The sequence below is a fragment of the Kockovaella imperatae genome, assembly GCF_002102565.1.
Source record: "Kockovaella imperatae strain NRRL Y-17943 chromosome Unknown BD324scaffold_1, whole genome shotgun sequence".
NCBI classification, from domain to species: domain Eukaryota; kingdom Fungi; phylum Basidiomycota; class Tremellomycetes; order Tremellales; family Cuniculitremaceae; genus Kockovaella; species Kockovaella imperatae.
The window spans coordinates 1,679,873-1,703,295 of NW_019028941.1; the positions used below are offsets into that span (position 1 = coordinate 1,679,873).

General features: G+C 52.2%; 9 protein-coding genes across 9 annotated transcripts; 4 read left to right on the forward strand and 5 right to left on the reverse strand.

Moving 5' to 3' along the window:
* The first annotated feature begins 737 nt into the window (after positions 1 to 737).
* Positions 738 to 1,174, forward strand: BD324DRAFT_613462 (hypothetical protein). Its single transcript, XM_022014500.1, has one exon. The coding sequence runs from the start codon at positions 961 to 963 to the stop codon at positions 1,141 to 1,143; it is 183 nt and encodes a 60-aa protein (XP_021874840.1). The 5' UTR covers positions 738 to 960; the 3' UTR covers positions 1,144 to 1,174.
* A 798-nt stretch (positions 1,175 to 1,972) lies between these two features.
* On the reverse strand, positions 1,973 to 4,481 carry BD324DRAFT_648051 (Aldehyde/histidinol dehydrogenase; the record flags this gene model as incomplete). The annotated part of the gene is made up of 18 exons (XM_022017770.1): positions 1,973 to 2,098; positions 2,152 to 2,164; positions 2,218 to 2,264; positions 2,312 to 2,420; positions 2,470 to 2,526; positions 2,569 to 2,901; positions 2,942 to 3,014; positions 3,053 to 3,080; positions 3,131 to 3,198; positions 3,251 to 3,384; positions 3,433 to 3,471; positions 3,518 to 3,544; positions 3,635 to 3,663; positions 3,710 to 3,759; positions 3,814 to 3,895; positions 3,942 to 3,953; positions 4,009 to 4,209; positions 4,269 to 4,481. 18 exons carry the CDS (start codon positions 4,479 to 4,481, stop codon positions 1,973 to 1,975), a joined length of 1,641 nt encoding a protein of 546 aa, XP_021874841.1.
* Positions 4,482 to 5,667: 1,186 nt separating this feature from the next.
* On the reverse strand, positions 5,668 to 8,826 carry BD324DRAFT_654716 (hypothetical protein). Its single transcript, XM_022018803.1, has 3 exons — positions 8,410 to 8,826; positions 8,070 to 8,354; positions 5,668 to 8,027 (listed from the first exon to the last, which is right to left on the reverse strand). The coding sequence occupies exons 1-3, from the start codon at positions 8,619 to 8,621 to the stop codon at positions 5,951 to 5,953; spliced, it is 2,574 nt and encodes an 857-aa protein (XP_021874842.1). The 5' UTR covers positions 8,622 to 8,826; the 3' UTR covers positions 5,668 to 5,950.
* Positions 8,827 to 8,835: 9 nt separating this feature from the next.
* On the reverse strand, positions 8,836 to 10,648 carry BD324DRAFT_46413 (P-loop containing nucleoside triphosphate hydrolase protein). The gene is made up of 8 exons (XM_022012857.1): positions 10,137 to 10,648; positions 9,675 to 10,100; positions 9,567 to 9,636; positions 9,346 to 9,529; positions 9,234 to 9,307; positions 9,108 to 9,185; positions 9,010 to 9,059; positions 8,836 to 8,970 (listed from the first exon to the last, which is right to left on the reverse strand). Exons 1-8 carry the CDS (start codon positions 10,513 to 10,515, stop codon positions 8,936 to 8,938), a joined length of 1,296 nt encoding a protein of 431 aa, XP_021874843.1. The 5' UTR covers positions 10,516 to 10,648; the 3' UTR covers positions 8,836 to 8,935.
* Positions 10,649 to 11,454: 806 nt separating this feature from the next.
* Positions 11,455 to 13,167, forward strand: BD324DRAFT_613488 (hypothetical protein; the record flags this gene model as incomplete). The annotated part of the gene is made up of 6 exons (XM_022014501.1): positions 11,455 to 11,785; positions 11,841 to 11,998; positions 12,039 to 12,240; positions 12,299 to 12,663; positions 12,715 to 12,966; positions 13,018 to 13,167. Exons 1-6 carry the CDS (start codon positions 11,765 to 11,767, stop codon positions 13,163 to 13,165), a joined length of 1,146 nt encoding a protein of 381 aa, XP_021874844.1. The 5' UTR covers positions 11,455 to 11,764.
* A 594-nt stretch (positions 13,168 to 13,761) lies between these two features.
* Positions 13,762 to 15,099, forward strand: BD324DRAFT_606809 (hypothetical protein; the record flags this gene model as incomplete). Its single annotated transcript, XM_022014029.1, has 1 exon — positions 13,762 to 15,099. One exon carries the CDS (start codon positions 13,762 to 13,764, stop codon positions 15,097 to 15,099), a length of 1,338 nt encoding a protein of 445 aa, XP_021874845.1.
* A 54-nt stretch (positions 15,100 to 15,153) lies between these two features.
* Positions 15,154 to 15,674, reverse strand: BD324DRAFT_648057 (hypothetical protein; the record flags this gene model as incomplete). The annotated part of the gene is made up of 3 exons (XM_022017771.1): positions 15,154 to 15,271; positions 15,319 to 15,479; positions 15,525 to 15,674. 3 exons carry the CDS (start codon positions 15,672 to 15,674, stop codon positions 15,154 to 15,156), a joined length of 429 nt encoding a protein of 142 aa, XP_021874846.1.
* A 253-nt stretch (positions 15,675 to 15,927) lies between these two features.
* On the forward strand, positions 15,928 to 19,290 carry BD324DRAFT_46402 (ATP-dependent RNA helicase prh1). The gene is made up of 12 exons (XM_022012856.1): positions 15,928 to 16,462; positions 16,515 to 16,561; positions 16,599 to 16,891; positions 16,933 to 17,286; positions 17,330 to 17,487; positions 17,534 to 17,607; positions 17,658 to 17,853; positions 17,892 to 17,965; positions 18,014 to 18,185; positions 18,240 to 18,787; positions 18,840 to 18,908; positions 18,956 to 19,290. The coding sequence occupies exons 1-12, from the start codon at positions 16,180 to 16,182 to the stop codon at positions 19,049 to 19,051; spliced, it is 2,364 nt and encodes a 787-aa protein (XP_021874847.1). The 5' UTR covers positions 15,928 to 16,179; the 3' UTR covers positions 19,052 to 19,290.
* Positions 19,291 to 20,604: 1,314 nt separating this feature from the next.
* BD324DRAFT_574970 (hypothetical protein) lies at positions 20,605 to 22,496 on the reverse strand (the record flags this gene model as incomplete). The annotated part of the gene is made up of 4 exons (XM_022013094.1): positions 20,605 to 21,880; positions 21,918 to 22,140; positions 22,191 to 22,380; positions 22,425 to 22,496. 4 exons carry the CDS (start codon positions 22,494 to 22,496, stop codon positions 20,605 to 20,607), a joined length of 1,761 nt encoding a protein of 586 aa, XP_021874848.1.
* Between the last annotated feature and the right edge of the window lie 927 nt (positions 22,497 to 23,423).

The window sequence follows — 23,423 nt, forward strand, 5'->3', positions numbered from 1 at the left end:
GATGACTGTCGGGTGGAGTTCCGATAGGTGTCATTCCGGTCCTTGGAGTCATACCGTCTACGGGTGTGTTCCCAGACATTGGCGTCAGATTATCCGGAGAAGGGAGACCATCGTGAGCTGTATACAATTCTCGACCGTGATGAGTCAAGATTGCCAGACGTTTCCTCTCATCATCCGCGAAGTTGATAGAGGATATCGGGACCGCTGGATTCGAGGACAACATGATTTCGAGGGGGCACGAGTGTTATGGGTGATGATGATCCTTAAAAGCGGAGATTAACGGGGAACGAGGGAATAGGTTCAAGGTAGGGCCATTGATTGGTGGAGAGTCGGAGTTATTCACAGGCGAGACGAATGGATAGAGGATAGGTAGGTGGCCCTGAGAGCAAGGTCGACCCGGCTTTGTTGTTGAAAACAAAAGACAATATAGTGGGACAGAGAGCGAGAGAGGGAGGGAGATGAGCGTCGCACACAAAGACGAGCACCGTAGTGAACCGCGATTTTTATTGGTAATTTGGTTTATTCGGTCACTGCGTTTGGGGGGAAGGGGGGCTGTTGGGCAAGTGGTCTGTCACTCCGAAAGCGTTCGATGTCTCCAGCTATACGAAGCGGTGGCGAGACAGACAGTTGTCGGAGCAAGCGTGTTGGTCGTAGAGTGGATGGTGACCAATGATGATGATGATGAGTCAACAGTGTCCGAATTCTGCCCGAGGTTTTAGAAAGCACAAGGGAGCAGAGGGGGGGGGGGGGGGAGAGATGCCGACGAATTAGAAAGGTGACGCCGGCGGCGAAAGTGTCTAATCCCGGCTGGATCGCCTTTGTCTTTCTATTGTAATGCACAGCTCCTCTGGTGAATGGTGGTCTGCTCAAGAAATGGACGCAGATCAAGCGACTACTGAACGCTCTCGGCGAAAATACCATTGGAGCTCGACTATCGAATCTTGCGGGCCAAGGCAATGAATGGGTCCTGCTGGCCGTGACCCAAGTGTACGGTGTATGCCGGCGCCACTGGTACATGTAGTTGGGTGTGCTCTTCTTTTTTCTCCCTCTGCTCTCACGCCGTCCATTTCTGGTAACCTCGGTCTTGTTCACAAACCTTTTTGGTGGTCATACGTCGTGACGCAACGTGACCTGGGGGAATAAAATCAGGCGATAATCATGCATATCAGTGCGCATCCCAGTTCCAGCATGTAGACTGCTACGTGACTCTCCCATATGATTCACCTTGATACATGAGCAAAGGCCAGGAGCCCTGCTTATAATGACAATACTTGGTGTCCCGGGTCTTTCGGGAATTGCTCCGTGAGCGTGCCACTTTCGGCCGTACTCGGTCGGCGGACCGAAATACCGAGTCCATCGTGGCGAACAGGATGGTCAACTTCTGGCACTGACGGGATCCGTCCGAACTCCTCGTGATCTGATGCCGCTTCTCCGTCTCGCGCATGGTGAGAGCAATGCACACTGCTCAATTTCGCCTCCGACCAAGATCTCACGAGCACTGTCAAACAATGGCTTCTCATCCGAGCCACATTCATAGCTTTCTCGCGCGACGAATGTAACAAGGACCGCCGAATCAGCTCCGAGACAACTCGCTCGAGGTGAGGTGAAAGGCTTGGACAAGAAACGGCATGACCTGAGGAGCGGAGATGAGCCGTCCGTCCTCGCAACATGCACCTCTCTTAATCCCCGTACCAAATCAGTCATCTACATCGTCTTGAAAGCTTCTCGAGCCACCAGATAATGCCAGCCACCCAAAGCAATTCGACGCAGAGTCACGTCAGCAACAGAACACAGATAGCAAACCAAGAGGTGGGCCGAGATGAGCGCGTAGACAGATGTGGGCCGAGATGAGCGTAAACAGATGTTTCATGTCACGAGTCAATATCGAGCACCGGCGTGTTGAAAGGTGTGGAATTAGTAGTTGGAGATGAGCGCCGCCCAGCCATGCAACATGCAAGAGTCATCCAGTGAACTATGACGATCCAAAGCCGAAATCCACACCTTGAGCCAGGGGCATCTTGTCGGAATAGTTGACGGTCGCAGCGGACCATCGAACATACTGATGCCAAGCATCCCCGCCTGATTCACGACCCCAACCCTGGACGCAGGGTCAGCATAGATGTCCCGCAGGGCGAGATCCAGAAAGCTCACGGTAGATTTGTTCCTGATAGCGCTCGAGGTCAGGCACCAATACGTGACAGAGGCTCAATCACTCACCCGCCGAATGCTGCGCCGATCTCCGCTCCAGACGTACCGACGTTGATCTGAATTGCGATCAGCCCATGGCGACGATTCGAAGGACTCTCCCTACATTTGTGATACCACAGTCACTGCCCTCGGGGCCCAGCCACTGTCCCATCGAGCGGATGGAGTTGGTGAAGAGAGATGATGAGAGACCCTGAGGTACCGAGTTGTTCAATCTGGACTCTGTCAGCGCACTGCTCCATTTCATGGGACTGGACAGCTTACTCGATGGCCTCTTCAAGCGTATCAAACTCGGCAACCTGGAGGATAGGCGCAAACGTCCTGAGAGACTCAGTACTCGCTCAACGTGTTGACGGTACGCACTCTTCCTTCCAGGATGGATCGTCTGCCTTGAGTCTGACAACTGTTGGCCAAACCCAATTTCCGCCGCTACCCTCTTTGAACCCGGTGACATTGTCGATCGGTCCTGATCGTTTCGTCAAGACTTGTCCGCCGCGTGATTTGATGCCTTCCAGAGTTTTCATGTAGCTCGTAACTCCTCCTTGGCTGTGCATTGGTCCGATCAAGGTTTTGGGATTCAATGGATCGCCAACCGGCAGCTTGTCACTGTCGTAGAGGGGCAAAAGGCGGGACAAGAACTTGGAAGCAATAGATTTGTGAAGGAACAGCCGTCTCGTAGTCGTACATCGCTGTCCGCTGCGATCATGCTCAGCATGTATAGTGCATGGTGACTCACGCAGTACCAACGGCAGCGAATAGGACGGCTTGCAGCGCCAAATCGAGATCAGCATCCTTGTCTACGATAGCAGCTGCAACGAGTCAGCCAAAATTCCAACCGTTATCTCACCATTGTTTCCTCCTAATTCGAGCAGAACCTGTGACACTTTCAGCACACGTCTACATGCCGCCGGTGACTTCGACTGACCTTGCCCGACCGCTTCTGGACCTCTACGGCGACAATCTGACCAACCTTTTCACTTCCAGTGAAGCTCACTGTCATATCCAAGGTCAGTCACTTCCGACTTGGAACCCGGCTCGCCCTCACAAAGGTCGACATCCCTGCTGGCCACGATACTCTTGCCGACATCCACATCGCCACATACCAAAGACATGGCGGCGCCTGGTAATCCGTTCTTCTCGAGGATCGGTGTCAAGAGCTTGGTAACGGCGATAGCACATCTGACAGCCATTAGCAACGGGGAGGAAAATCTGTCAAAGGTGACATACAGGGGAGTTGAAGGGGCAGGTTTCCAAAGACATGCGTTTCTGCAAATCGTTAGTCACCAATCTCGGCCCAAGATAACACCCCTACCCAGCAGCCATAGCAATAGCCATGTTCCTTACAAGATCAGTTGAAGCTTAAGCATATTGGCCCAACTCACCAGCTCTGTGGACCAAGATGGCAGACGTCAGTATCCCGGAATCTCACGTCGCGAAATCACGTACATGCACAGCGACCTGCCGGATCATCAGCGCCGTTGACCTATATGGATAGTCTACTTACAGGGAAGTTAAAGGCGGTAAGAATGCCTACTACACCTAGAGGATTTGGGACTGACTCAATCATTAGCACAGACCATGCCACCGACCTCAGCCCAAGGGACTCACTTTCGTAGATTACATGATTAGGACGCTCGGAAGGCAACACTCGACCAGCCATAGATCGAGAAAGTCCAGTTGCGTAATCGCACTAAAGGGGTATCAGGAGATTGATGCGGATGCTCGAGCCAGCTCACGATATCCACGGCCTAGAATCTGAAGTCAGTTACAGTCACAGACGTCGGAGCACAGGCTGAGACGCACCTCTTGTACCTCTCCCTTCCCTTCACTCTTGATCTTTCCCATTTCCAAACTGACAAGATCCCCAAGCTCTCCAACTTTACTCGCGAGGGCCTCTCTCATCTGTCTGATGACTTCTCCTCGTTTCGGGGCAGGCATGGCTCTGATAGCTTTACCGGCTTCTTTGGTCTTTCGGATGGTCTCCTCAGTCTCCTTCACCGTTCCCTGGGAGCTCAATCAGCAAAGGTCTCTATTGCTCAGAATCGTGGGTACGGCTAACTGACTGTTCTAACGTGGGCGAGGACTTCCCCTGTAGCAGGACACTTTGAGACCTGCGCAGGGCCGGAGCCTTTCCACGAGCCGTCATATACTCCAGCGATCTCTCCACCATCCGTAGGCAGATTGACAGCTGCAAGTACACGTTCAGCGCGAGTCGAGAGATACCGAGCGGACAGATGCCGCCGAGCGACTGAGAGCCGTGCAGCTCGAGCAATCATCGTGCGGTCGTGATTTATATACACTCTTACGGAGCTGAAGAGGTGTTAGGTGAATCGAAGGTGTTATACGCTCGACGAAACAGATTTGACACGCTTCCCTGAGTTCTCTGGATGATCACAAAGGATCAATCCTTGTCCATTTTGACAATGAGGTCAATAGCAAAATTAGCCGCAGCCGGCCGGATCCCACGAGATAAGCGAATGTGGCGGCTAAGATGTATATGTGTGCGGTTGCAGACGCAGACTCTTACATACCAGAGCCCATGTCCATGCTGTCTAGTGTCTGATTGGTGCATACGACTAGGGCAGCATGGGAGACAAGTCCGCGTACCATGCAGGCTGCGAAATTCGACATGTACAGCTCACCCTATTCGCAAGCGGACCGTAACTTCTAGAGCGATGTCCTCTGGCGTCATCTCACAACCTTGCTCGATGATGATGGTCAGAGCACAGATCTGAGCGACACACGCCGGGCCAGCCTTCACATCCCGGTCTCATTCACGTCTCCAGCGTCTACTCTGTCATTTTGATATATTTTATTCACTGAACCACCCATGAAGTCTCAGCGGTTCTCAGTCGTCCCCGTATCGATAGCTCCTGTAGCGTCTTTCTCAAAGTCGATCCAGGCTTGGAGCAGGTCCCGCTTGTACGCGGTCGTGAGCAAGAGCGCATGATCATGAACGACCTCCGCCTTCTCCTCAGAGAGCGTGATATCGGCTGATACTTTGTCTGGCCCTATTATCTCTGCCTTATCTAGGAAGTACTCGATAGCTTCTATGACCTCATCACTGGTCCATGTCTTGCTGTACAGATAAGCGCGTACGGTCTCGACCTTGTCTTTGAAGTTGAAGATCGATTCTGTGCTGCTTAGATTTTCATGAAAGGACGTGACCTCTTCCCAGTCGAACGCCTCATCTTCGATCGACATGCTGTTCAAGAGTCAGGGATGACCTACCAGTTTATGTACAGGTGGATGCAGGATGGTTGAGGACAGGAACAGACAATACAACTGTCGACTGTTCCAAATGCTGCGGTGCATGAGAAAAGGGTGGCCTTGTCTTGGCAGCCATTCACCTCATGAACAAAGGATACCTCAAAGGATAACAGCACAGAGCTCGCTCCGACATGGTTTCACTTGATGTTGTATGATGCGACGTCTGATGCAAAATACGCGCTCTTCTCGAGTCAGAGCTCGGAAAAGACCGTCTGGTACTGTGCTGAATGTTGTGCTGCATCAAAGTCTGTGTCCGCCTCGCTTTTCCGTCAAGCCTCCTGGTCAGACGTCACGCAAGCGTTACTGGTGGTGATAAAGGAGAGTGAGCTTGTCAAGAAGAATTGGCGAGAAAAGATGACTTCGTCCAGAGACTTACAGACCCGTCGTCTTTCTGTGGCTGAAGCTAGTGTGGGAACATATCTTCGAGCGCTCAAATCTGCCTAGAGCGCCATGAAAGAACGTCTCCATACTGTGGCTACTCTACGTCGTCTACCAAGGGCAGCTCCTCCGGCCGAGTCTCTGGAGAAGGATTCGCCGTACTGACGTTCGACCGACCAGCTAGACCACTGGCAAGGCCCCCGACCCGTCTCGGCGCACCCACAATGGTGGATGAGAATGATCGCCCGACGCTGCCCATCCCCGAGAAAAGACCGGTTCCACGTCGTCTGGGATCATTATCGGATTGACCAGATTGATCCGAAAGAAACGATGACTGTAACAACGGAAAGGGTTTCGGAATTGTTGGTGTGACCGTCCTGTAGTGCAAAGTTGACCAGACGGATCGTGATCGCCGTTCACCTTCCTCATCTGTCTCGCTCAGATCCTCCTCAGCGACTTCCATGCCTTCCAATCTGTGCAGTTGAGTTTTGATCATCGTGATGTCCGCCTCTGTATCCTCTACTCGCTTTTGCAACTTATACATGGTGCCCTTGGCCTCTTGCTCCTCGAGGTATTCTTTTGCGTCGCTCAAGACGTTCTTTCCTTGAATTGCTCCGCTCTTCTCGACCCCGAGCAGCGCTTCGAAACCTCGGTAAACTCGTTCCTGGTCTGCTAGGGCAATCTCGACGTCCACCCGAGCATCTTCAATGACTTCGTGAATGGAGTCGAGGATGTTCAACAGAACAGGGTCGGAAAAGGGAGATGGGCGCAATGCAAGTTTCAGCTTTGTTGACTTCTTGTCCCCGAAGAGGGGTCTCGTTGGCGAAACCGGCGAGGACGATGATGCGGACGGCAATGAGGACCGAATAGAGCTCAGAGAATGAGAAAGGGAATGAAGGTCCAGCTGGAGCGGCGTGAATTGAGAGGTTAAGGGATCAAAGAGCTCCTTGAGGTGGTCGATGAGCGGCGATGGATCTGGCAGGGGTGATGGGGTGCGCAGAGGAGGCTCCGTTGATGTCGGAGATAGCAGATCGATCCCTTCTTCCGAATTCTTGCGAAGAGCCTCGACGTCCTCTTCCAAGCTGAAGACGATTCCGCCCTCTTCCCCATGCTCTCCATGGGCATCCGGGGCTATTCCATTGGTAGCTTGTCTAGCGAGCCATTCGACGCGCTCATTCTCAAGTTGTAATCGCCGCTCTGTCTCCTTCTGGAGATCTGCGTTCAGCGTCTGAGCCAGCTCTTCCGCCAACAGCACCCGAGCGACACTATTGTCGACAGCCGTATCCTGAGTTAGTGGTATCGCCTTTTGCTTGCCCTTGCCGCTCATCAGACCCCGCCACGATCGCTTCTTCTTCACTTGTTTGGATGCGGATGGCTCGGACACAGCATCGACTCCTTCGTCCAGCAGAGTCTCCAACATGTCAGGTTCGATGACTGCTCCTTCCGCCCCGTCTCGCATTTTGCGCACCCTGTCTAGCCATGCTTCAAGTTTACGCTCCCTCTTTTCCTCTTCAGCGAGAAGACTGAGCCTCAGACCGATCTCTCGTCGTCTGCCCGCACTCTCCCTCGAGAATCCTTCGCCCATCTCATCAAGCGCCACTCGAAGCTGATCCGTCCGTTTGACCTCGTCCTGGAATCGCTGTCGAATTTCGTTGAGCTCGCTACGGAGCGATGCTTGGGTGGCCGCCGAGCGGACTCGCAGATTGTCAAGATGCAGGTGGATGGTGGCATGTGTCTTTTGCGTAAAGATCATGTACCTCTCCACGACTTTTGCGGCACTCCCGTCATCCCGGAGGGCTTTCGCTCGATCCTCTTGAGCTGTGACTCGGAGAGCAGTCTCCGCATTCAGTTGCTCCCTTAGCGTGGTCACAGTCTGCTCCAGCTCGTCAACTCGGAGCTGTACCGTCTGTAATTCCTTTTCCTTGGCAAAGAGAGTGGATGAAAAGTCATTACACAGCTGACGGACACCTCGCTGGCCGATCAAAAGGTTGGATATCGAATCGGCGGAAGAATGAGGCGTCACAGGCGGACTGTCAACAGATGCTGATGTTGGGGAGGAAAGATCTGGTGGTGATTGAAGGATGTTTGGACTAGGGGATCGAGGGGTGGGCGGAGGAACAGCGTAAGGATTTAGCGAGTGGACAAGAGCAGAATACTCTTTCAGAGCGAGATCACTGTACAATCGATGATCAGAAGCCGGGTCAGGGCCCACTCACCATAATTTCTTTTGCTCCTCGACTCTTCGCCTCTCCCCTCTCTCCCACTCGAGAGCTTCCTCCTTCTCGAGCTCCACACGTCTGACTTCGTTCAATGCTCTCAAGTCGGCATCTCTATCTCGGACAAGTCTCTGGATCTCCTGTTTTGAAGCTGCCAATTCCAGCTGTGTAGAGCCAAGAGCTGCTTCGGTCAAGTCGAGTTTGGCAGATAGACGTCTATGAGCTAGTGACAGTTCAGTCAAAGCTGTCGATGACGGCGGGATAGGCACTGGTGCAGGATTTTTTCTGAAGTGACCATGAGCGCAAAGCCAAGCCACCGCAAGACGCTCAAGGGGCCCACCTCAGCACCTCAAGCTCATTTTCCAGAGCCGACTGTCTAGCTCGCAGTGCTCTATTGGCGTCTTTGACAGCCATCAATTCGTGCCGTATGGCTTGAGCTTGACTTGCAGATTGATGTGATGATTTTTGATATTGACCTAGTTGTTGACGCAGCGAAGCGAGTTCCGCTAAGAGCGGGTGATTGGGCGACAGCGATGGGGATGCCATTGTCATGCTGACATGAGGATGACTGGTGAATGGAAACAGGCCACTCAGAGGCCCTCAGGGTTCGAGCGCATCATCCACCCTGACTACGATCAGCTCACGAGGTCAAGTTTCGACGTTAATGCAACTTTGTGATGTCTTTTGGACCAGCTGTGTGGTCTCTTTTATTTTCGTGACGCGCACTCGCTCTGGTTTGAGGTACGATGATTTGCTGAATTGAATGGGTCAAATTATCGAATGCATGATGTACAAGCCACAGTCCAATATGCTGCAAACTACCTTGCTGTCTGATCCTTTTAGATGTCTTCTTCATGCGCAAACGTCTAGTCAGTGTCGACGAAGAAGTATGATCCAGATTCTATGAGTCATCAGTAACTGTCAGCCGAGGAGAACTTACGTTTTTGCTCCTTGTCTTTGAGTGACTCCATCTTGTTGATACGCGGACGGCTTTGAAAGGGTTAGAAAAGCACACCAGAATATCAAGGGCACGCTTACTAGTTTGTTGGATCTCTACGGAAGGTAATGTCCAATGATCTCAAGAACTTGTTCATTCCTGTCAATAAGCCTTCGGGCCTAAGGCATGGGGGTCAGCGTTCACATTCCCTGAGCAGCTCAACATACGTTCTGGCAGTGGACGAGACAGCTGGTTGACCTTCAAAGACGATGACTCTGTCTGCGAGATATGTAGCCATGATCTGGAAGTTCAGCAATCATTGAAACATGGGCTACTCACGAAATCGTGCTCGACGATAAAGGCAGTCCTCTTCGAGCTCATGACGAATTTCTTGATGACTTTACTGGCGTGGATACGTTGCTCAGAGTCCAAGTAGGCAGACGGCTCATCGATCAGAAGAACATCGGCGGGAACACCGAGCACCAGACAGATGGCGACTCGTTGCAATTCTCCTCCGGACAATCTGTTCATCAGCAAGTATTGAGCTATTTTCCGCTCACGTCTGCACGTCCTGGTCCATAATTCCTTCCAAATTCATCGGTTTGAGAACATCAGAATTGAATTGGGGGTCTACAATGTCAGCCACAGTTGAGGATCCGCATACTCACGCATAAACATGGATTTGATTCGCTTGATCAGAAGCATTCTGACGGTACCAGGGAATTTCGGTGATACTGACCTATGAGCACCACCCCAGACCGAACGCTCACTTGTCTGAGGCTTCATTGAGACCCTCATCTCAACCTTGTCTTTCGGATCGTCCGGCTCCAGCTTTCCTCCCAGCAGCTGAACCAAGGTCGTCTTGCCCATACCGTTCTCTCCCAGCAGAACGATGATTTCAGAGTCCGCAAAGTCACCAGGTTCGACCTGAAGTTTGAAACCTCCAAGGGTCTTGGTCATGGCCGGGTAGTGGTAAGCTTGAGTGTGGACAGCTTGCAGCTCGTCGGCGTTTTCAGATATTTTAAAGGTCAAAGATTCTTCTCTGAAGCGAAGGTTTTCGGTAGGGATCATACCATCGAGGAAGATGTTGATTCCTGGGGATCAGCGCCGTCACGTCAGTTCATGCTCACCTTCACGAACAGAGTAGGGCATGGTGACGACACCATAGATACCAGGGACACCATATAAGACACAGATGAAATCAGAGAGATAATCCAGTGTGGCCAAGTCGTGTTCGACAACAACGACATAGTTGGTTGCCGTGACCAATCCACGGATGACTCGAGCCGCGGCGAGACGTTGACGGATGTCGAGATAAGAGGATGGCTCGTCAAACATGTAGATATCGGCATTTCGCACACTGGCGATGGCAATGGCGAAACGCTGTAGTTCTCCACCGGATAACTGTCCAACCTCTCTGTCCTGTAATCCCTTGAGCTCCAGATCCGTCTCTAGCTGATCTCGATTCGGCAGCTCGGTCTGTCGATCGAACATCTTGGCCACTGTCATATTTGGGACTTTGATACTTCGAGGAATTTGGTCCACGTATTGAGGCTTTGTCACGGCCTTGATCTCATCCTCCAGAACCTTTGTAAAGAAGTTTTGCAATTCGGATCCTCTGAAGTATTTCAGAATCTCTGCCCATTCTGGCGGGTGGTCATATTGACCCAAGTTGGGCTTTGTCTTTCCAGAGAGAATCTTCAGCGCAGTCGATTTGCCGATACCGTTTGTCCCGACGAGTCCTAAGACTTGACCAGGTCGAGGAGTGGGCAGACGATGGAGTTTGAAAGCGTTGGCAGAGTATCGATGGGTGACATTGGTCTCGAGGTTGGTGGGCAAATTGAGGATTTGGATAGCCTCGAATGGACATCTGGAGTTGATTTAGATGTGTCGTCTTCACTCTCGACCTACTTTTTGACACAGATACCGCAACCAATACACAACTCCTCGGAAATGAAGGCCTTCTTGTCTGAGGGATTGACCTCGATACATAATTTGCCCATCTTAACGACGGGACATGACCGCTTGCATTCTTGACGGCTGAGACGGATATCAGCAGGGGGCACAGATGCACTCAATGAACTTCGCGCACCATTTTTTGGGTTTGCACTGTCGAACGGATCAGCAAGTAGGATTGTCCATGACGCAAAAGACTTACTTTGTCGTCAGAGACGATAGCAATTCGGGTAAGCTTGTCGGACATGGTGATGAACCGGCTCTGGCTAGCGGACACTCAAGGATCTACTAGCAGAGCAATCAGGTCTGGCTCTGAGCGATCTGAATATCGATGACACAGAGACAAAGCAGCAGAGAGCAGCGAGTGGCCAGTCCTCACAATTTTTGCCTCACAATCCGCGTTTGAAACCGACAACAAATGCAAAGGTCAAAAGAGAGCTGAGTGATAGTGAGAGAACGCCACGTCATTCATACTCAGGGAATATCTCCACCGTGGGAAAAAGCTTGATCACCCCACGTGATCGGCTTAGAAAACGGGAATTCCATCCGCCTTTTTGACCGGTGCCAAACGGGAATCGTCACTGCTGTCGTCTCGGTGGGGAGGGGGAGGAATCCATTCCAGTCTTTGAGCGAGCTCCGTCAGGATAGCGTCGGGGAGAAAGACAAACCAACAAGAAGGGATATATACATATACGTGGACGCACTTGTCAAACGGAGTTGACTTGACACACGTTCTTCTGATTCATCTATTCGATCTGAATCTCATCGTCACCCATCTATCTGTTCTCTTGCGCTTAACATCATGGCTCCGTCTGATCTCAAGGTGAGCCTCCTAAAACATGGTCGCGAGGGAAATATCACTGACGATTCTGTCGCAGAAAGTCCTAGTAACCGGAGGGCTAGGCTACATAGGATCACACGTCGTCGTGGCTCTTCTGTTGACAGGCAAATATCTCCCCATCGTAGTGGACAACTGCCACAATGCTTTCCCAGAAGCTGTCAAGCGATGCGGCGAGATTGCTAGAGATGAGATGGGGTGAGTCTATGGCATACTGCAACATGCTCATATCTGGCAGGGCGGACGCTCCGCAGCCTCTTTTCCACCGTTTAGATCTGCGAGACCCCGCTGCTATCGACGAGGTGTTTAGCAAGTATGATAACGAGGGCGGAATTTGGGCCGTCATACATCTTGCAGCGCTTAAAGCTGTAGGAGAGTCTGGAGAAAAGCCATTGGACTACTATCGAGTCAACGTAGCTGGATCCATCTCACTCATGGAGGTGAGTCAAAAACGGATCTCAGAAGCTATCCGTTACTGACCCGCTCGGCCACCGTAAGTCTATGGCCAAGCACAACTGCAACAACCTTGTCTTTTCCTCCTCTGCCACCGTCTACGGAACTCCAAAGACCATTCCTATCCCCGAAACTAGTCCCCTCGTCCCTGAATCCGCTTATGGTCGCACCAAAGCCATGGTCGAGATGATCATGCAGGATACCTGTCGCGCCGCCGTCCTCACGCACGGAGACAAGGGTCTCCGAGCGGTCAGTGTGCGATACTTTAACCCCGCTGGAGCGTTTCCCTCTGGCAAACTTGGAGAGGAACCGAGAGGAAAGCCCGGCAATTTGTTGCCGTTGCTAGCTCAGATGGCGTCTGGACGTGACAAGTCGGCTTTGAAAGTATTTGGAGACGACTACCCGACACCGTGAGCGTGATATTGGCCGACGATTAGTCGTACATTGACTCAGATTCCCAGGGACGGCACATGTGTTCGGGACTATCTTCACGTCATGGATCTCGCAAAGGGACACGTTCTGTCCCTTGATGCCCTGGACAAATCAGTTTCTAGCCCATCCGACAGCATTTTCTCCAAACTCGACGTCAAGAAGGATGGATATTACCGAGCCTTCAACCTGGGTAAAGGAAAGGGAATGAGTGTTTTGAATATGATTGAGGCAATGAAGAAGGCGACGGGCTATGACTACAAGTATGAGATTGTAGGCAGGAGGTGCGTGCGATCCTTCCTGCTTTTGGGCCCCGCTGACGCAGCTGCCTGAAGGCTTGGTGATGTTCCGGACCTCACTGCCGATCCAGCATTGGCACAGAAGGAGCTTGGTTTCCTAGCCGAAGAGGACCTCGAGACAATGTGCAGAGACTTGTGGAACTTTCAGACGAAAAACCCTAACGGCTACGAGACCAGCTCATAGTTCGATCCGTGATTCAGCCATGCATAGACGTCTAGTCGAATGAGATGGGGAGATGTCGCTACTCATAGGTGACTCTGACTCATCGAGCAGAAGTACCGAAGTCCCGCTGCCCTCCGCAAAGCTGTTTTAAGCGAGTAGCCCCTCGAGTGAATCCAATCCAAAAACTCTCCAAACGACGCCAACGTTGCGAAAACATTGACGAGGCCCGGATTAAATGAGCTGAAATGGTCGAGGATCGATCAAGTCGCCTTGTCTGGCCCCGAGAATCGTGTAGCATCACACTTGTCTCGCGATAGTGGAGCTCTAGGGATTCTTGAGGAATTTGGGACGAACTAGAGATTCATGAACCCAGGCAGGTCCAACTTTTTAATGCACTGCAGCCCGAAAATTTAATAATTTCGATGATTTTCTCCTGGAAAGTGAGTGCAATGAGGCTCAAAGACTCACTACAGTCTACAGAAGACACAGATATATCTGACGAGCAAGAGATCGAGGAGAGCTTCTGGTCTAGGGATAAGCACGAAGGGCCAAGGAGATAGCGGGGCGTGGCCTTGCAACACACCTCTCACCACTGAGTTCGCTCGTCCCCGGTCAACATGTCATCCAGCTTCCCTCAACTCCTCCGTCAATCCACATTCGCCGCTTTTGACCCCAGCATATCCCGAGTCTACACCTCTACACCCTCCTCAGTGCACAAATATGGAGACTGGGGTCTGAAGAAGCCGATATTTAGGAAGAAAGGTCCTGGGTATATCCGTGTCCACAATTTGGATGCCGGTCAATTACTGGGATCTGACTGGAGGTCTGCCGAGCAGGAAGCGCGATTCATCAAAGCCTATGGAGATGGTCGGACTCTGTGGACAGATCGCGACGATCACTTTGCCAATGCTCCTATTGAATCCTCATTATGGGCCGAAAGCGGTCTCGCAGAGCCTGCATCGAACAAAAAGGCAGACCTCGTTTCAGATGTGAACAACATGACTGAAGCTGAGTTTGCAAAGTATCTGAAGAAAGTCAAGGCATACCGTAATCAGTACCTCGACATGAAGTTAGGCGACTTACGAGAGGAGACGGTGAGCAAACTGGAATTACCGGAGCAAAGGACCATGGTCAATCTGGGAACTCGCGGATACCTCAGCAACGCCGATATCACCAATTTCCAGGTCGGTCTGACAGCGAATCAGCTGGCCAAAAAGCAAACCAAAAACATCGTCTCCCAACCTCACAATGTCTACGGGATGGCATATTCCAAAATGCCAAGTTCTTCCGCCACTGTCAACCCTTTACTCTATCACAAGGGTCGAGCTCTCGATCACCCAGCGGATGATCGATATGGTGCCCGGTCAGGAAGGTCAGCATTGAACAAGAACTGGATTGTGGCGATGGGTGGTGTGGCCGCTACAAGTAATGCGAATCGAGGAAGAATAGCGAATCCTAGGTCGGAAATCTTACGAGAGGGAACGGATTGGGGTCGAGTCAACCGGGATCAAGGAGTCGCCATGTTCAAGATCACCAAAGCTCAGATATCTGAACCTCCGACCGTCATCAATGTGGAACGCAAAGATGCTAGAAACGTCAGATTCACACCCGGGGGAACAAGGAAACCCGTCACGCCGCTCAACACTTTCAAGTTCGATCTCCAAGTATCTCCTGTCGGCGATGAGATCCCAGTGGAAGTAATGGAGTATGGCTCGAAGAAGTGGGTCGCGGGCAAAGAGGATAGCTCGCTTGAGTCGGATGGCGATGATTTGATGCTGGACTCTTGGAAAGATGATATCCTCGGAGACAGGACAGCTAGGTCCGGTCAGAGTAGCTTTGAGCGCTTTGCCGCCAAGAGGGGAGACGAGGCCAGGAGCGATCTGTCAGATTTGATCCAACGGGCGCTCCAGAAGATGAAGGACAGAAAGGCCAACGAGGGAGTTCGTCGCCCATAGCATTGATGCATTCTTCACAGACCCGACGAACAGAGCACACCCACCCCTCGCGCTCTACTCGCCATGGCCGTTTTTCTCCATGACCGACTTGACTAGTGCAGTGTCGAGATACGCTCTGACGGTCTTGACCTTAGGGGGGCTCGCATCGTCAAATTCCGTGACCCAGCAGTAACTACAATGAATCAGCACGCGTGCGTCATAGTCATAGATCGGACACACAAATTGTCGAACGGCGAGCCATCTTTCGCCTTTACTTTGACGGTCAGCTCCACAGCAGCTCCGCTGCCGTCGGGATAGGGAATGATATTGGTTACGTTCATCGGAATAGGATCGTCAAAGCATTCTGAGAGGGGTTTGAAAGCTTTCAAGAAGGCCTCTTTCTACCGAGTCTGATCAGTTTGGTGACTGCGCATTTTCCAGCTCACATTGTGTGTCCCTGCTACAGGAAACGAATGGATTACTCCGTTCCCGACCGTCCAGCTCACGTCGTCTCTCACTCGCGTCATGAACCCGGGCCAGTCTGCTTTCGTCAGAGGAGCGAAGAGCTCTCTGACACCTTCCACATCCAGGGGCATGTCGTACTTGGAGCTAGCGAGAGAATTCGCTTCTACGAAACTTGTTGAATCTCAGGACTGGTGAGGGATGACAGCAGATGTGTTGGTAGGCTGGGTGGAATATGCGCCTCTTGTGTCCATTCAAGTGTAAGAGTCCATGGCCGCCACCGAGCGTACTTCGGTCAAGATCTAGATCTGGTATCCGCGAAGACGTCACCACTTCCCGAGCTTGGCTTGACTGTCAATGTCGCTATTTCCAGGTAGGAAGTCCGTCCCGGGCTCATAATGTTGTGTCCCTCGTGCACGAGGCAGCTTCGCGTGGCTGTTGGCAATCATTCTATCACCCGCACCATGCGCATTCATACGAGTTGGCCTGTATGCTTATGACAAGTATAGGGACCTTGACCTCACAATTTTTTGCCGACAAACTTTTTTTTTTTGGGAAAGCCGAAATACTCTGCAACCTGTCGTGACCGTGGCTGATACTCCTCGATTCAGATCACTTGAGGACGACTTTGCCCCTGATATGGCTCTCACAATCAGCGCACAAAGTCCCGCAGGTCCATCACGCCGGCCCTTCACAAGAACAGCGAATTTCGAGTCAGATGACGAAGAGGCTGGGGTCGTGGAAGACCACCACGATTCTCTTTCAGCCCGTGATGGTAAGGGGGAGCAGCGTATGAATGGCGTGCAGAAAAGGATCAAGAGAGGCCATGATCGGGAAGATGATGGAGTGGAGGGGAAGCGGAAGCGTGGGCTACGGGCAGAGGAGCTATTTCAGACTAGGCAAGACTTGCCATTCTATCAAGGCGAGGGGACATTCTTGAGCAGTATTGACATGGTTGCTAATTTACCCCGCAGCCCGCAAAGGCATTCTGGAGGAGATAATGAACCACGACACCACAATTGTGAGGAGCTTTGTGTGTCACTTTACTGATTCTCAAGATTATCGGAGAGACAGGATGCGGCAAATCAACCCAACTTCCTCAACTTCTTCGCTCTCATGCCATCTCACGGCATTACTATTCACCAGACAATCTAGATGCGCCTGCCTCCAAGCGGGGCCCAACAATCGCCATCACGCAACCTCGTCGACTTCCCACCATTTCATTGGCTACTCGAGTTGCCGAGGAAATGGGTGTGATGCTCGGTGGACCAGTCGGATACACTGTGAGATTCGAAGATGTCTCGAGCCATTCTACTCGAGTTCGGTATATGACCGAAGGTGTACTCATGCGGTAGGTCGACCCGTTACCATTTCGGCACTGACTGGTCTCAGGGAGCTCACTAACGGCGATCGGTCACAATCCGGTGAGGAGGGGCCATCGGCGACAGATGGTACTCGACCAGGCGCCGTGGGCGACGAGTCTCTCAACCTTCTGCTGAAATACGACATCGTCATCATTGACGAAGCTCATGAGCGGACATTGAATACAGACTTCTTGTGCGGTATCTTAAAGAGAGTACAACAGATCCGCAAGCAGATGGTCGAGGCGGGGAAGGAGACTGAGCAGCCCTCCGTAAACGGGGACACGAAAGGGAAGCGAAAAACAAAGGAGACCGTGACAGAACTCAAGATTGTAATCATGAGTGCTACGCTGGATCCGACAAAGTTTCAACGTTTTTTCGAAACGTACGTCGTAACCAATAGGTTGAAGTGACTGACGCGTTTGCAGTGGCCGAGATACCCTTCTGGTCAAAGGCAGAATGTTTGACGTTGCTACCCGCCACCTTTCAAAGAGCGCGGATGATCTCGTAGAATCTGCTGCCACTCAGGCTATGGTCATCCATGAGAGTCCAAAATCGAGTGGGGACATCCTGATTTTCATGCCGGGTACGTGTGGACCTATTCATTTAGTTTCAGAGCTGATCAGAACCAGGTGCCGACGACATTGAGAAATGTTGCGAGCTGCTTCGAAACGCGTCGGATGGGTTGTCAGAAGGACACGACAAGGTGCGTTCCTTATAAGTCGCACACACCACCACCTGACACATATCGAATAGCTTCAAGTCCTGCCGCTCTTCGCTGCCCTCCCACCCTCAGCGCAGGCCAGAATCTTTGCGCCAGCGCCACCGAATACTCGAAGAGTCGTCGTGGCTACCAACATCGCCGAGACATCCATTACCATCCCAGGCATAGCCTATGTCATAGATACTGGTTTTAAGAAGGAAAAGAACTACATCTTCCAGTCCAGGGGAAGTGAGTCTAATTCAATCTACTCGCCTAACAGACTCCAGCCGTGGAGCACCTTGAGAAAAAGCCAATCAGCCAAGCTGCCGCCTGGCAACGGACCGGGAGAGCTGGTCGAGAGGTGAGGGACTTCGCCAGATCTTGACTACGGAGTTGATCATTCGCTCAGCGTTCTGGAGAGTGTTTCCGCCTGTACACAAAGCAGGCATTGGACAAGCTGGAGCCTTTCGATAAACCAGAAATCCAGCGGTGCAACCTATCAGCCGCAGTGCTGCAGCTTATCGCTATGTCCTTCAATCCTGTCAATTTTGACTTTGTGGACAATCCGGGCCGAGATCCTTGTCAGTACTTGCCGTGATCGCTCTCCTCTCAGCACCCGCTCATCAGCCTTCCAGTGAACGGCGCTCTGCAGCAGCTAGCAGGTCTCAACGCTATCAAGAGCCCGACGGAGATTACACCTCTGGGCCGGGCGATGCTCCATTATCCTCTTGACCCATCGCATGCGCGTATCCTCCTCGCTGCGTTCGATTTCGGTTGTCCGTCAGAAATCATCGATATCCTATCTCTTCTCAATGCTGGCGAACTGTGGATCGACATTTCGTCCGAACGAGAAGGTATCAGCGAAGCGCGTAATAAATTCTTGGCCCGAGAAGGGGATCATCTGACTTCCTTCAATGCTTTCCAAGCGTATCTTGCCGTTCGAGAGCAGAAGGCTACTCCGCAGAAGTGGTGCCGAGACAACTTTGTCAATCCTCGGACATTGGTTCAAGCAATCAAGATACGAGACCAAATTCGTTTATTGGCTGAGAGAGACGGAAGGGACTGGCGAGGCTCCTGTGGTAGCGATAAGAGTGTCGTGGTCAGAGCTTTGCTACAAGGTCTTTACGCCAATACTGCGGCGATTCAGCCAGATGGCTCATATCGACAGATCGGCGGGACACTGGTGAGTCATGCCAGGACCTACGCCTTGAGTTTTCGACTGACTCTCCACGTAGCAAGTCAAGATCCACCCAGGATCAGTCTTGATGAGTAAGAAGGTGCCTGCCATTCTCTACGACGAGCTGGTGAGTAGCTCACGCCGTTCTTGCCCGAATTTGACACGACATGCTAGGCATTCACTTCGGGCATCTATGCGAGAGGAGTCTCAGCGTTCGAACAGCATTGGCTGGCGGATACGCCTTGGGCAACGCACATGCCGCAGGCATGAGACGTGACCTAGTAATTTCGCCGCATGGATCGTGATATAGAGACATAGTCGTATAGAGGCAGACAAACGCAAATCATGGGACATTTCGTGTCTGGAGTAGTCATCCGTGACATGACATCACCGCACCGGCGTACAACGGCATAGTATCTTGGGTCGTCAAAAGCATCAAATTCCTAACAGTCCAGCTCCGAATGCCCACCACTCTCCAAAAATCTAAAAGTAATTCGAGTTGGATCCACCCTCTGGAAACAAGACGGCATTGGTAAACTTTTTGCCAAACTTGCCCAGCTTGGACTTCGGCTCCGCCTTGGTCTTTCGATCAGCGTCGAGTCTCGCTGCCTCGGCTTTGCGTTGTGTTTCTGCTCTCTCTGCCGCTTGCTGCTTCTGAAGCGCCTCGAATGTAGCCTGCCGTTCTGCTTTTCGAGCAGCTTTCTCAGTGGCTTGAGTGCTGTTGGGCGAAAGAAGTCAGCCTACTTCGATGACCTCCAAGTCCTCGGACTCACCGCTTCTTCTCCTCCTTCATGGCTCGCTTGTCGCTGTTCCACGTCACACCAGTAGAGCCGGAGCTAACACTGGCGGTCTCAGACAAAAGCGAGGAATACTTCGAATCCTTCACGGATCCATCCAGATGTACCGTCATGCCATCTGCCCACGAGACAGGTGTGCTGGGCGTAGTAGGGATACCATCAGTCGACATGCCCGTATCAGATTGCGAGAAGAGAGATTGATCGTCTGTCGAGCCTCTGTCAATGACCTTTGCTGCGTGATCCGGGCGACGACCGAGGTATTGAGCTTGAATGCCGCTCAGAGCAGCGGGCGGTCTAGAGAGGGATGCGCCACGAGTTACGGTGGCAGATCTCATGGCGGGTGGTTGCTTGCCTTGATCCGATGCGCCATCTCTGAACGTCCACGTATATTCTGTAGGCTCTTGAGGGATAGGAGGCAGGCCAAGACCGTACAATTGGCCATTGGCTGACGTGCCACGAGAGCTGATCGACATGGCGTCGACGGATTGTCGGAGAGATTCTGCAGTAGTCATCGGAGTCATTGGACCGATGCTGGACGCAGAATCCACAGACTGAGGCGTGTCTGTAGGAGAAAGGTATGGCAAGATTGTACTAGGGGATAGGGAACGATGGTCCGAGCTCATCGACGGTGACCTGGCGATGGGAAGTCGTGGTAATTCGTCAGAAGAATCAGTTAGTGCAAGCCTTGTGTGGACCCGACGAGTGGGCCTGCGAGGGACCAGAGCATCTCGCGGATCGTCATGGAGTTCGAGGGGTGATTGGAGGGCATTGAGAAGTTGGTCCGCCTCCATTTCAGCTGGATCCTCCAGTGTCATGGATTCCACCCTGGCTCGTCGCTGAGTATCGTTCTCGCTCCGTCGAGGTGACGGGTCGATGCCATGGCCGGCGCCACCGCCTTCGCTACCAGATGGTGGCGGTGGTGGGAACCCCAAGGATTTGTTTGGACCTCTCGCGGGGCTTTGTGCGCTTGTTCCACCGTCTGAGCCCTGACCTCCGGAAGGCTTGGCTCGATGAGAACGGGTGCCGCTACCTTTGCTCGACTGGAGAGCTATCAGCGAACGCGATAAAGCAGACAAAGACACTGACATGAATCATATTCAGAGCTCGAATCTGCAATGCCTGCTCCCCGCTCAAGGTGGAAATCTCATAAACCCCCACCGCCACGTTTGGCTCCAGCCGCTCATGCAGAGCATGTACAACCAGTTTTGCCAATCTGTCGATTTTGTACTGTTTTGATAGGAACAGTAAAGCCGAGAGTATCGGGGCTCTATTCTGAAGAGGTGTCGAAAGGGACTGTGTGTAGAAGTACTGTACCAGAGCGACACACACCGGAAACGGCTCGTGCAGTGTCACGCTAGTGGCCGCGATTTTGGTCGGCTCGAAGGAGCCCATGAGGGTGTCGGCAACGTCTACAGCAGGAGCATCCTTGACTTCGCCAGCCATGGCAGTGACCAAGTCCTTTTCTTGCGCAGCGAACCAAGCCCATCGCTCACGGAGGACGTGTCTCGAGCATTTAACTCGCCGCCCATCTTCAGCAATCACTGCAAAGTCGGAAGCCAGATTCTCGTCCAACACCATAAGTCCCCGCTGTTGAATATTGACAGGAATCTCTAACCGAGGCGGTCGGTATATGCCATATGTCTCCAACGAGATAACAGCCATGTGATCTACGCTGACTGCGCGCTTGCCGTAATCTGTCGCGATGTCAGATTCTGTGTTGCCAAATACCAGAATCCTGGCTCTTTCAGGCCAGACGAGCGCCCTGTTCCAGCTGCCGTCATTCAGTACAGCAGGCTCGATATGGCGCCAGATATACGTTGTGAGGTCGAGAGACCAGATGGAAAAGGCGGCAGAAGATGAAGCAAGATAGAGACCGCACAGGATGAAGTGATTTCCGACAATACCGCCAGTTGGGAAGCGCAGACCAGGCGGCATCGCACTTCCCCGCATCCGTGTTGACTCATCGCGGATGGCAAAACAAGGAGTCGATGTGAACCGAGGACCGGCATCCGATTGATCGTCGTCATCAGATGGCGCTATGATGTCCAATTCTCTTCGCACCTTGGCGAAGTCGTAATTCGAATAGCACCAGATATCTCCGCCCTCTCCTTCCTCGTCAATGGAGTAAGATTGAGACGTGTTCGAGTCAGGCCGCTTGGGCGGAATGATGACTCTCTGTTTCGAGGATGTCGCCACACTGCGATATGCCCCTTTCGAATGCTGCCCGTTCATCTCTGGTTGCTGGGTTTTGGAGATCCATCTCCGCTTCTTCAGATCATAAACATTGATCTCATAGATCCATCTGCGTATGTGAGCAGATGAATCCAATGGCCACTCACGAGTTGTCCGAATGTTGTCCTCCAGATACGAGGAGCTTACCCCGAGAGATGGCACTGAGATGGGCATACCGAGCCATTGGCACCAGTGCCTGTTCACCATCGGTAGAGCCGTTGTCCGAGGGTAGCCACTTGCGAGTAGAGCAGTCGAAGAACCAAATATCGTTGTGCACCGAGGTAGGCTCCGAGTCTGACATGCCACCAAAGCAGACCAACTTATTTTCCCCTAAGAGTGTGGGTCAGTCGAGATGTCGAGCCTGATCACTTGTCACTCACAGACGTCCATGGAATGAAAGTAACGAGGACTAGGACCGGGACCAGCATCTATCTTTTCCCAAATTCTCGTGTTGAGATTCATGGCCCAGATCTCGTTGGTGAGTTTCCGGTTGTGTACGTATTTGCCGCCAAAGAGGAATACGGTTGGGGCGTGAGGTGGCGGCAGGGGCGAAATGGTTATGGACGGCCCCTAATGGTCGTTCAGTGACTTCAGAAGGAGCATCCAGCACTCACAGTGAGAGCCAGAGGGGCATCCCCCTTGGTGGGCTCAGACCAGCTGATGAGGTGAGCTAGTGACGAGTCCATCTTCGGGAGGCTTCTCGAGCTACGAGGGCCACGAAGCATTGTCAGCTATTACTAGTCATCCGATAAGGGATGTGAGATAGTCCAAAATTCACTCACGTCTACGGCCAACTACTTAGTCAATGCGAGCGAAAGAGCTGTAGTTCCAAGTTGCCCCAGCTTGAATCCAGATGAGAATCTGGTAGATGTCTTAAGTACCGGAGCAAGTTTCCGGTCGAATGGTGACTGACCTCGTATCGAGGGTGTATAGGAACAGATGTACCCTGACCTCTGTTCTACCTTGATCTCTGATGGAGTGCTCAGTGCTGAGCAGGATTGGATCCACGAATTGTGGTCTGGGCTACAATATCAAAGGCCATCAGTACCGCAACTTGACGAGCCCGTGACATGAGAACATTTTGAGGGTGCCGGTTACTCACTAAGCTCTCAACGCTTGCAACCTCAGACAAGTCTCTCCCCGCGTAGCTAAACTGACCTAATTCCACATATGGCTGCGGGCTACCTGAACAATAAGGACGCTTGCACGTTGGTCGTTCTTTCCGGGAGAAGTGCGGCTTGGAGCTGAAGGGGCGATCTGTGCGTTCGAATATGGGATATCGAAGCGGTTGATGGAGCCTGGATACTTGGCTGTTCAGGACCGCGAGGACGGTAAATCGACCACCATCATGATTGATGCTCGAACTGTGTGGGTTGAAGGCATTAAGAAACAAGTATCGCGGCGCGGGGTTCGCGCTGGTCTTCAAAGGCAGGGATAAAAGGGCAGCAAGAGTTTGACATATAGCCGCGACTGGCCCATATGCGTCCACCGAAGCTTGATCCTTGGGTCTGCAGAGGGCTATACGCAGCCAGGCGGGTGGGACAAGGAATGTATGGAATCTGACGCACCGGCGAGCCGATGTCCCGCTCGTCGCCGCGCCGCGACTTTGCCGC